Raw genomic sequence first — 12,994 nt, 5'->3', positions numbered from 1 at the left:
GCCGGCGTTGAAGCTTGTAGGGGTGACGGATGGGTAAAAGTGTGTCTACCATTGTGATTTTAAAATCGGCTGCCGTCGTAGTCTCTACACCTCTCCTGTTTCTCCCTCTCTTCCAACTTTCCACCCTTTTTAAATTAACGTCGATTCACGATTTCGACTGGAAAATCTAAAATTGGTGTGTCGTAGTATACTCTTGGGACGAGAAAAATCTCGCTATAAGGACGGAGAGAGAGAGAAAGAAAGAAAGAGAGAGAGAAGATAATGTAAAAAGAAAAGTAAAAAGGTTGCAACCCACTCGCTTTCTAGAGAATTTTCAAAATGGCGTCGAAAGGCTCAAGTCGCATGCAGATTGGCTAGGTGTCGACGAAACGGATTCACACTGAGGGGTGCTTTCTCGCGAGAGTTACGCGTAGGGCGGATTCGCGCTTGCGCTTACAACCCTTGCTCTCTCTTCCTCTCTCTTTCTCTATCTTCCTCCCTCCAAAGTTCTTTCGATCTTCCCCACCGACGAAATCTTTTTATTATTCACGTTTTTTATCGGCCAGTATCTTTCCAGGTAACTCGCATTATCATAATGGCGAACGATGAGAAGAACGATCGGATGCTGCGCGGTACTTTCGAACGTGATCACCTGCGGACTCGCATCGTTCCAAACGATTTTTATTATATTCGTACGTCCAACGATGTTCGTATCCCGTATAATACAATGCTGATATGTTTCTTCGAGCCGATACTACCTACCAACGTATCCAGGCAGAGTTCAAAAGAACGAATGGGTGGCTCTATCGATCCGACTCTCTGACAAGAAATAAGGAAACCGTCCCTGCGATATATTCCCATCTTTTGTCTTTCCTTCGTAAACGTTTAGATCAAATGGAATTCACTCAATCTAGTTTATGTATAACTACGTATATAAGAGTTATATCTTCATATATCTTTTGAAAAAGAAGATTTGATATTGTCCAATCTGATTTTTAAAGTCTTTTTAAAAAATAACTCTAAACAAGTATTAATGGTATATTCTCTCATCGTCAATGACGGACTGTAAGGTTTAAAAAAGAAATTATTTTTATTTCTTCTGTCTCGAAATAAACATATAAATCATCCGCATTATTTTAAATCCTATATGATGTTCTATCATTCGAAGTGTAAAATAAACGAATTCGAAATGAAAAATTTTCACTTTTCTAGAAAATCGGTTCCATCGTCGATTGTTTGAAAAAATGTTAAATTGTACTGATACCATCCGTGATCGAGAGCCTTTGGAATTTACGAAATAAAATTCTTGGCCGGATTTCAAATCCGGGTCGATGGATCCGTAGAAAGCACTCTATCATTGTAACATCCGTATACACAGAATTCAGAACACAGAACAAGGATCACGGAACGCAGAATTCAGAACACTGACCATAGATCACAAATCACAATTACAAATCACTAAATCAATGCATTTCTAATATAACCAACTTTATAATTTTCTTCTCTCACTTTCTCTCTCTCTCTCTTTCTCACTCTTTTTCTCTTTCAATCGTTTAAAGCATTGTAGTCTATTTTGTAGATAATATTTTCGTAAGTTAAGTAATCTAAATTTTTCGTCGTATCATATAGAGCAATTGTACAAAATTTCATTTAGATTGAATAAAAATAGTAAATGTTTTTGAGAAATTACAAACATACACATCTTATATTAATAATTATCTAAGTGCAGAAATAATATACGATAATAGTATGTTTTTTAAAAGATATCGATCTCATCTTTTTCTAAAAGATAACGAGCCATTTATTAAAAACATAAATTTTCCGTTAGTAGATCACGGCCGAACGACGAACGAGATTAAAGAAATGGTTACGTTAAAAAGCATAACGTAAAATATTATTGGAATTGATATCAGATAAGATCATAAAGATTCCAAGGAATAATATTGAAATTACGAAAAATGGCAAAACTAAAGAATCGAACGAAGCATCGATACGATTCGGTGATGATGATATCTTTGGAACATTTCTCGTGATAACGTCGAAGAAAACGAGTCGTCGATTAAAGGTCGTTCACATCTGCGCTCGATCGAGTATCTACGCATATATCTACTTACATATGTATATTGAGTGCACGTGCAATGAGAAGAAACGTGCGCAAGATATAGGTAAATTCCGTTATCAGCAAATGTTTTCCTCGTCTCTTCGAAAGCCCTTCGATAGGAATCTCACACTTATGGTTACGTAGTTCTCGTGTTAATCTCGGGAATACGTTGGGTCACTTTGATAAAAAAATTCGATAACCAAATTGAGACTATCATAGGTGAGATAAACAATTTGAGGAAATTCCGTCATTTTTTCCTTCTCTCTTTGTTTTTCTTTTTTTTCGAAAAAATCTTTAAAAAGTAAACAATATTACTAAAAACTTTTCTTTACAATTCTACATTGCGTTTCAATCAGGTAAGCTCTCTTAGTAGCAAAGAGTCGCGTTTTAAATCGGAGAGGACGACCATCCGGGGGTAGCCAGCAATTTATTTATTGGAGAAAGGGCTCGCTCCGTCCTTCGACTCGTCCTTCGGCTCCTTTCCTGTCCTAAGCAGGATTCAATTTGGCCACTGCTCACGGTTCCACCTTCAAAGAGGAATCACCATCGGCGTCGTATATAGCCAGAACCGCCCTTGTCGACGTACCGAGCCGTTCGCCAACCTCCACTATTAATCTTATATCGAACGTTTTATCTACGTTCGCTTTTTTCCTCTTCGCTCGGTCCGGCGCACTCCCACGAAGACCTCTTCAACCCTTGGACGAGCAGGAATTTTCAATTCTTTCGAGCACCGTACGAAAGCAGATTGCTTCTCGAGTCAGTCCTCCGATGATGCTTTTAAACTTCGATAATTCGATGGAATTAGGAAATAAGAAGAAGAAGAAAAAATATATATCATGTGCGCCGATATATCAATGGAAAAATATAAAAACTTATTCGCTTTACTCGATCGTTCATCGATTGGTAATAGTCAATGATCGGTCTCGATCGAAATCCTTTTGCCGCAAAGTCTTTGGAAACAATTCAATGATGCGTATCGAAAAGAAAGAAAGAGAGAAAGAGAGAAGTTTGCGTCGTGTATCCATCAAGGATACCGCATCTCAGATGCCGCATCATCGGGGAAGGAAACCGCAAAGAGAAGATTCGAGCTCGTCTTTCCGTAGAAAGAAAGTTCCGAAGGCAGATCGGACTTTGTTGTTCGTTACTCTATACTCGATTGGTCCGTCTGCCAGTAAGCAGTTCGCATAAACAGAACCATCAATTCGAACGTTTCCCTCTTTCTCGAGCTTTTTTCCTTTGCCTCTGCATGCACCCCTCGTCGTCTTTCATTCGTCGAAACCGGCGCGAACTCCATTCACGGGTTTATCACTGTCCAGATAACAACGATTTACCTACACGCGAGGAGGCTCGAGAGAGGTCCAGAGGAAAGGTCCAGACTCTCTGCCCAGGCGTAGACCAAGCGAAAAGAAAAAGAGGGAGGCAGCCACCTCGCATTCAGAAGTATTTCACTTTAACGGCCCTCTGGGGGATTGGCTGACCCACGACTCGAGACCCTTCACCGTTTCGGCATAATGGACCTCTACATTACTTATTCGTCCTGGCCAATGTCCTGCGTCCCTGACATTACCTCCTTTCCACGTCTTTCCATTTACGTCTCTTCTATTAATCGCGTGCACCTAAACTCATTTTCAGATTTTCGTTTTTCTTTTCATTTTCTATAAAATCACCATTATCTACCGCAATTATTATTATCGCTAGGAAGCAAGTAATGCGATTCTCGCGAGGACTAGTATAATTGAATTTTCTTGAAACGTGTGCACGCAACGTTACGTTTTCTAGCTCTTAGCGCGTTAGCAATCTAAAGGGGGCACTTTCGTTTTTTCTTCCATAGGGTCATGGAAAAGTTTGACAAAAAAGGGAGAGAAAAATAGGAGCATGCAAACACTCGGAGATTAAAGGAACCGCAGTAGTTCTACGTTAGGGAGTTCGCTCGATTGTAGCCTCGAGACATGCCGCGAGCTCTCGACCCTCTTCGAACCGGAACCAAGACCAGTTTTAATATTCCACTGGAAACTTGAAAACGTCTAAACGAATAGGTGCCCCGAATACGCTCGAGAATTCGCCTCGTTTTTCTATCCATTCTTCTTACGAACAAACCTTCGATTTTCCCGACATTCCTACCTACTAATCTCTCTCTCTCTCTCTCTCTCTCTATATATATATATATATATATATATATATATATATATATATATTTCTCTCTTCGTCGAATTATTTGAACTTGAGAAAGCATTGCTTCGAAAATAGCTGTCTGACCGATACGCGAATCGTTCGTGATGCCAAAGTACAGGACAATAGAGGGTCCAGCGGGGTAAACGGAGGTCAGCGGCCATTATCCGATGATATTGATTAGCCGACGCCCTTAGTTAGCGCCAGCTACACTTTCTTCAACCCCACTATCCTTCTTTTTTCTATTTCTTTTCTCCATATACCTCCCACCATTTCCCTCTCCCCCTCTCTCTTTCTTTCTTTCTCTTTCGTACATACAACACACACTAACATAAAGACGAACATCGACTTAGACGCACGTACACGCTTCTACTACTACCATCTCAGACTTTGGTCAACACTCTCTCTTTATTTCCCTCTTGCTTTGCCTCTCGCTTGCCCTTCATGTTTCTTATTCTCTTGTCTCCTCCCTTCTCACCCTTCCACTCTCTTTCCATCTACCACTTGCCGTTACCTATTTCGCTCTCTTCCGCCCTCGTTAAGAAGTGGATAGACGGAAGAAACGCGGAGGGGAGAATGGGAGTTCAATGGGAGGGTGTGAGAAGAAAGATATGAGAGAGAACTAAGTCTCTCTTACTGACTAAATCATTCATCAAGCAACTAATACCGAGTCTGACTCACGTCTCATGCATGCAAGGGCGATGTAGTATTTACATGTTCCATAAGTCCACTGGATCTCGTACAGGATGTGCTAAAAGTTTCGTTTCTACATTTCACCACATTTTTCTCTTTCTCTTCTTAATTAAATTTTTCTGAGATATTTATACGATAATTAAAACGTTAGATATTAGATAAGAATTAAGGATTCAATATATATATTGTATTTTACTGACTCTTTTCTACGTTCTCTATTTGTTCTACAAATTGGGAGATTCAAGATATTTGGTACGTACTGTAGTATATCGTCCCCAGATTCCAGAAAAATGAGAGAGAGAGAGAGAAAGAGAGAAAGAGATAGAGAACAGAGCGTTACCCCTCTGTGTAATTAGACACTGCAGCCTGGAACAACATCCAGACGCAGGCATTGTTCCCAGAAATTAAGGGAAACGAGGGAAAACCGGGAAAACTAGCGAGGAATAGGGGATGCAGAGGGTCGCTAATTACGCGAACCCATTGGAGGGAGAGAAACCATTTTCTGCACACGCACAAGAACGGCCGTGTGAGTTATATTAATACAGACGTACGGCACACAGTTTATCTTGAGAACCTCTTTTGCAATTTGATCCCTCCAACGATATTGCCGGATATGTACACATTTCCCATTTAATGCCGTATTCTTTCTCGTTTGAGCTCTTTGGGCTTTTTGATATGATATTTATCAATAAGAAATTTCTCTTCGGCTTTCAATAAATATCACACGAACTTATAGGAAATTAATCATTAATTTTTTAAATAAATTACGTATAATCAAATTTAATAAGTAATGTTTAATATGAAATACGTACAATCAATTGATATTTCTTGCTTCAGGTAAGGTTTGGATGGGCGACAACGAGGTCGCGTGGCGAACGGAACAATCCTTCAAGAGAACGTCTCCCCTTAATCCTTGTGCCACAACGACTACGACAACGACGACGACAGGTGGTGGAGCACCGATACACCCCCATCTGTCGCCACCCATAGCCGCCCCTGTGACGAATCCTGATCACAGAAGCCCGACCAGTCTTCACGCCAAACTTGCCATCTCACCTGGTATGTATCTTTCTAATAATTTTTCTTACTATTAATATTCGATTATTTCCCATTTCTCTTTTTTTTTATTTATATTTAATAACAAAATGTATAATTCGTAAACGAAAATAATGATTTAAAGATACCGACTTCAACTCGTTAGGGTCTCTCCTCGATTGAGCGGTCTTTCGAAAAGAACATTACGCACGAAACGTAATCTCGGTTTCTGTCCCTCTGAGATTTTCTGCCGCTTTTTGACGACAGTAGCCGCCGGCACACACAGTCGACGATCGAGGGTCGGCGACTTAAAACGGTCTTCAAGTAAGACTCTTTAAATAATGCAATAAGCTTGATGTCATTTGCCGGACAATGGAGGGAGTTCCTTTTACGGCAGAGCCCGATGAAATTGGCCCTCCGCGGGTGCCCACTTCCGCTCCGTTCCAGTACTTGGTATTTTTGCTTGCCTCTTACCAATCACCGATTCTTTCTTTCTATTTTTTTTATATTCCTTTGCTTTTCTTTTTTTTTCTTATTCGTGTCTAATCGTGTACATATCCGTATATTTGTATATGTGTATGTGTGTGTCAACTTTGAGGGAAAATCGAGAGACGAAGGAAAAGCAATAGCGTCGCAACGGATCCTTTCATTTGCTTAAATAAATATTGCTCGGACAATGTGCCGAAAGACGACGAGCTACGAAAGATACGAGATATAGAGAAGGGATGAAAGAGAAAAAGAGAGAGAGAGAGAAGCCCTTCCTCATTCCTTACTATAGAAGCTTTCCGAGCATAGAGAAAAGAGAGAAAGCACTCTTCGCGGCATGTTTAATGCATCGTTCAACATTTCCATGTCAAACATCGCTTTGACTCGCGGAATTTAAAACCGTCTTGTAGAAGAGAAGTACCTACGCCCGCGAGTACACATATACCAGTTCTCCCTCTTGTCTGTACGTCCATGTTCGACTACGTTGATGGGAAAACTACCCATCTTTATTTACTGCCCGACCGTTTCTGACCGAGCGCTAAAGTCTCGGATGGTCGATAAGGGTCGAAACTTAAAAGCCACGACGAGGGTGAAACGAGAGACTCAATGAGATTCCTATTGGCGGCTTTAAACATCGATTTGCCTTCGAAAATATCATCTAAGCGAATATTGTCTATGCGCATTAGTTAAAAACGAGTCGAATTTCACGTTAACTCGAATCTACGAATAATGAAATAGAATTTAAAGAAAATCTTTCTCCTACATCACATTTATGAATTATAATAGTATGATGAAGATCGTTACAAAATGGAATAAGAAGAGGGAGAGAAAGAGAGAGAGAGAGAGAAGGTGACCCTATAAAGAAGAATTCTTTCCGAATCTATTTGCCTCGCAAAGCCGCTCCAACCTAGCTGCCAAACGTGTTTATTCGGTATATCAATAAGAACGAAGTGGTCGGGAGGAAGGACCAAGTCCCACGAGAATCTCCTTCTTCCTCAACGATGGTGGCTTCTCCTGGACAGCTTGATAACATTATGTTTCTTGTGCCGACACATGCACCAGCAGTTTTTGAAGGACGAGGGGAAGGGTGGACGCCCTAAAATATTATCGAATCGTCGACGCTTTCACCGAGACATGTGTTGCGAGATCGGCTCTGTTCTTTTTTTCATTGGGTGTCACCGAGCCGGGAATGGACCATAATACGAATATTGTAGAAAAAATGGTCGAATGTCGTACGATAAATCATGACTGTGATTAAAAAGAAATAGTTCATATCGAGCGTATAATGTTTCTCAGATGAATTTGACAAAATAATAGACAACAATGAAAAAGGTATTTCCCTTTTAAATAGTAATTTCAAACATCTTATGTACCCTTTTAAATGATAATTATAAAAGCTGTTAAGGCGTATAACGATTCGAACATGCATTATATTCAATCCTTTCCCTTGTCTTTCGAGTTAAGTAAATACTTCTCCCTTAAGACCATCATTCTTCTTCTCTCGACGATCCTATTCTTACATCCTAAAAATGTATTTAAATGTCATTTAGTAAAAGAAATCCTGTGAAACATATTTTAAGAAAAAGAGTAGTCGAAGAATAATCTAAGATCATTTTTCTAGATTAAACCGAATTTTTGAGAGAGTCTTCTTTAATCTTTTTAACATCATTACTCATTACTATCTACTTTTTAGAGAGTTATAAAAGGATTCTAATCTCGAAAGTGCTATTTATATTTCCATTTTATCGTACAATTGAATTATCGAATGCCGTCCGTATGCGAACCAATAACCGGAGTCTACGTGTCCGAACTATTACATGGAAGTTTCATATGTCGTTGGAGGGGTGGCGAGAAAGGGTGACTTGAAATATTGGCTACATAGATTTCAACCATTATTGCCGTGTGTAAAACATGGCGACATTTGGCGCTAAATCGATCAGGTCTTACTACCTCGTTCGATGTTTGAGATTGCTCGCGATATACAGATACGGTGTCGAGTTCGAAAGAGAACAGAGAAGATTCCTTTCTTAGGCAACTGCGAATTTAAAAAAAATAAATTTAAAAAAAAAATAAATAAAGAAGAAAAAAGAGAAAAAAGAAAGAAAAAGGTTTTATTTTTCTTTTCACTTTTATATTCAATCAAAATAACTGCTTGAGACTTCTTTAATAAGAAGTCTACATATTCCTTACGATTCAGAGAATATTTCGAATATAACGAACGAGAAATACACACACATTACTTATCTCCGACGAGGATCTCCCGTCGTTCCAATTGAAATCTGATTTAACTCGACTTTCTTGCGCTCTTGCCAACTCGCTACCTTCCACCTAATTGTTTCAAATCGACCTTTTTTTACCGGAAAAAGATCAGATCTATGCCTTATCCTCTTTTTAAAAGAATCTCGAACGAATAAAAAGATTTACTCTCATTAACGTTGTTTAAAATTACTACAAAATTAAATGAACGTGTTCGATCTGACGAATTGTTAATTAATTAGTTTAAAATAAAATACGAAAGTACAAAATGATTTATATAATGATTATTCTTCGAACAAAAATTAAAAAAGATTTACTTGGCAATAAGCAAATTTAATGATTCTAACGTATTGAAACTAATTTTATTAATTATAAGCAAACCGTTCGTAAGGCTTACGCAATTGTTAAAGATTAGTAACGATGAAAGAGATGTATAAAGATATCTGCTAATCGAACAGTCGATTAGGCCATATTAAAGTTGTGCCTTGGAATATCGTTCGTGAATGACGCCGTTAGGATCTTCATTTGTCATAGCGACAGGTGCTGGCAAACGCGGATCCTTCGAATAAATCGCGCCATTTTGAGCAATGAATCACTTAACAAATAAGAGACGACATAGTTTCACGCCTCGGCGTGGGATTATTAAATCCTAATGAATTGGACATAATGTTTAATATACGCCTGCATAATTGGGTTAAGTAACACATAGAATATTATTATTTAAAAGAAGATCTACAATAAAAGCGGACAAATGAAATTACGTGAAATTATTGTACCTACTCGTTACGCATGAAATAGTAACGTGAGAATGTTTAGTTCGTCTATGTTCTTTGTTCAAAAAAGTATGAGGCAACATTAGAATTAGGACTATGCTGGCCGTTAGGTCCATTTTAATGGGCCGTTCCTATGAAACAAGTAAGTAATTAACTGAATCGATCTCTGGACGATAACGTAAAAGATTATCACTAGAAAAAAACTCGATAATACTGAGATTGATAACGAACTTTGATGAATTTGACTAATTTATCGTAAGATCGTAATTAATTATTCGACTGAATTATCGATCGAGCGTGTACGTGCCTAACGTAAAGGAAAACAAAAAACAAAAGAGAGAGAGAGAGATGGAAAGAGAGAGATAGAGAAAGAGAGAGAGAGAGAGAGAGAGTGAGAGAGAGAGAGAGAGAGAGAAAAGATATGTTGCGACTCACCGCTAAGTGTACCTACCCATTACGTATGAAATTTATAATATCGCGCGATTTTCTATAATTAATGGATTACACCGAAGAGAGACGCGAGAGCGCGCGCACACACGCGAGAACGATTTTTGAGATCATAATTTTAGATAGGCCGTACCCCGCTCTCGCTGACGCAAATGGCGGCGTGTAGGCAAATTGAGGTGAGATTGGAGGTCAGGATTCTACCGACCGTTACCACAGCGTGCGCTGCCCACTATACTGGTCGTTGCAAAACTGACTTTTACCTTTGACGATATATCTTCCGTGATAATCATCGAAATCCAATCTAATAGATCGATCTCTTCTACGATCTTTCAAACTTTATAGATCCATCAATAAATTATTCCTATTTTAAGATCGTATTCTATTTAGAATATTAGAAACTGAGTTATTCTATTTTTTGGGGAGGGCCTTAAATAGGATTATTTTTTCATCAATAACCTTTGAAGAAAGGTATAGAAGAGAATACCTAGGCGGATCTTGTTCTATCTAAAATATCTCAAGGATCTTTGTTTTCTTTCTCTTACGATTTTATTTCAAACGACTAATTGCCCATTAAAAGTAAATGGAACTACTGATTAAGGTCAAGAAATATTCTCTTTATAGGAGTTTGCCTTTTCTCGAACGAACGATCGGCCGATCTTATAAAAGGGATTTTTTATTAACTTCGAGAATATCGATATAAAAGTGAAGTTTGAATAAATTTCTTTTCTGAGCAATCGCGGAATTCGAACTCCAAGTTAAATGATTTTAATTTTAGTATAAACTGTGAATCAAATAATTAACAAACGGTACATGGATACTTATCTTCCTACTATCGATGTTAAAATCAATATCGAATTTGACTTACGTGATTAAAACATTTTATTTTAACTTGCATATTATAGATTTCAATATTTCTCAATTCGCAGTCACACTTGAAAAAATTTCTCTCTTGATTAGCAATAATTCTTGAATGTCAGAAAAACAAAGCTAATTCTATCCGCGAAGGGCGATCACCCGGTACGTGAAATCGCGCGAAACCGCGCGTAATAGCATGGGATCATGGTGGACCGGCTAACGTGATTATTATAAAGTCAATACGTTGCTAACTCATCAGCCGGCTCCGCCCTCTAACAGCCCGGTAATATGCACCGGCCAAGAAGTCAGTTACGCTCTATCAGTACTCGTTCTCGCTCTTGCACGTCATCTTCTTTCTCTCTCTCTCTCTTTCTCTCTCTCTCTCTTTCTCTCTCTCTCTCTCTCTCTTTTTCTTTCCCTCTCCCTTACTCTTTCTCTTGCTTTCTCCTTCTTCTGCTTCATCTTCTTCCTCGTGTTATCCGTCCTTCTCCCTTAGTAAATGCCTTTACCTCCTACCACGAGGATAGCTCTAAGTAGTACCGAGCCGTGCGCGAGTGCAATCTACCGTCTATGTATGTAGAAACGTAGATACTTCGAAGTAGTGTGCGATACCGACCAAGCACGATAGATACCGCGTACTGCACGTGCAATTCCGCCTATTCCAACGCTACAGCCAGCCGCTATCTGCGGGATCTGAACGAGCAGCACGAAATCGTTGGCTGCAATTATCCCTGAGAAATATATTACTTAGGGATTACTCCCGGAGAGAGAGAAAGAGTATGTGTGTATGTAAGAAAGAGAGAAAGAGAGAGAGAGAGAGAGAGAGAGAGAGAGAGAAAGAGAGAGAGAGAAAGACAGAAAGAAAGAGAGAGAGAGAGGCTAAGGTGATAAAACTATTTTCCATCCAGCGTCTACTTGCGATAGCCTTCGTTACGAGAGACAGAAGAATTATGAATTTGTTGAATAATGATACTTTCCAAATATAGCCTAGACCTTTTGCATTTATCAGAATGTTTATTTTTCTTTTCATTTTTCCCTTGTTCAATCTCCTGAGTATCGTCCAACATATCGCAACGAAGAAAATCGATCGCAAAAGTGTTAAAGAGAAGTAAAAAAAAAAAGAAAGAAAAAACAGTTTTCGAGGCTTATCGACCGGTGACCGTATGCTGAATGCACTTGCGCGTTCCATGTGCGGCGGGGCAACCGATAACGTAATACGGAAAAGGGATAGAGGAGAAAAAGGTAAAGAGAGGGACAGAGAGAGATAGAGAGAGAGAGAGAGAGAGAAAGTACAGGTATCTCTTACATACCTATCTACCTTATGGACAGCACGGAACGCGTTATTACGGTGAGAAGAGAGAGAAAGAGAGGACCTCTAGGTCGAGGGGAACGCACGGATTTTTTCTCTTCTCGACGACTAAGTTCAAGGTCAGGCTTGGGCCGGGTCGCTTCATTCATTCGCGTGAAAAATATGCGAGTTGCCGGGTTCTCTCTACGGACCTACTCTCTCCTCAGCGTATCTTTGAATCTTTCCGAATGATTCAAGGTTTCTTTTATGACAAGAAAAAAGAATATCTGATTCTATACGCAAGTTAGATTGAAAATTTAGTGGGAATATCGATTTTAGGAACGTTTAAAGAAGCGTGAAAAAGAAGCAATAGGTATTAATACGATCGTTACTTTACGGACACTACACCGAGGTAAAGTCGTTACGTCGAGACAACAGAGAAATCCCATCGAATGTTCGCACGTACCGGGTGTGCTCCGACAGGTTTTGGTGGCTAATTTCATTGCATCGTGGAAAGAAAATGGAGAGGAAGGATAAGAGAAAAAGAGAGGAAGGATAAGAGAAAAAGAGAGGAAGAAGAAGGAGGGACGATCGGTTGCACCGAAAAGATGTGAGCGGCACGTGAGGCTAAGTCATCCTATCTCTCTCGTTCGTCTTGCGATTATGCGTTCGTATACGTTTACGTGTGCGTATGCGTGTGCGTTGCTAACGTTGGGGTCGGAGGTTAAGCGGCGTGATTGAGTCTTGCTTACAAGGAGCCGCCCTTCGTTGCTGCTCCTCTCTCCGGCCGGCCTACCTCCTCGTGGGGAAGGAAACCATAATGCAATTTAAGCCATAATACTTGACTTTAAATTGAAAAGATTGGCCGCGGGGGATGCGAGGGAGCCGGACTCTCGCGAGTCGACGGTGGTG

General features: G+C 39.5%; 1 protein-coding gene across 3 annotated transcripts in view; it reads left to right on the top strand.

Annotated features, from left to right (window-relative positions):
* The window catches only part of LOC124426585 (POU domain protein 2-like), a 94,164-nt gene that overhangs the window by 43,827 nt on the left and 37,343 nt on the right, over positions 1 to 12,994 (top strand). For 2 of the 3 annotated variants that reach the window (XM_046968429.1, XM_046968430.1), the window contains one exon: positions 5,780 to 6,001. The exons of the other annotated variant lie outside the window; for it this stretch is intronic. In XM_046968429.1, the coding sequence (XP_046824385.1) occupies positions 5,780 to 6,001 (222 nt within the window). The remainder of the gene's footprint in view (positions 1 to 5,779; positions 6,002 to 12,994) is intronic. 3 annotated transcript variants of the gene reach the window in all.

The sequence above is a fragment of the Vespa crabro genome, chromosome 9, assembly GCF_910589235.1.
Source record: "Vespa crabro chromosome 9, iyVesCrab1.2, whole genome shotgun sequence".
Lineage (NCBI taxonomy): Eukaryota > Metazoa > Arthropoda > Insecta > Hymenoptera > Vespidae > Vespa > Vespa crabro.
The sequence above is the reverse complement of the archived record's forward strand: the minus strand, read 5'-3'. Positions and strand labels throughout refer to the sequence as shown.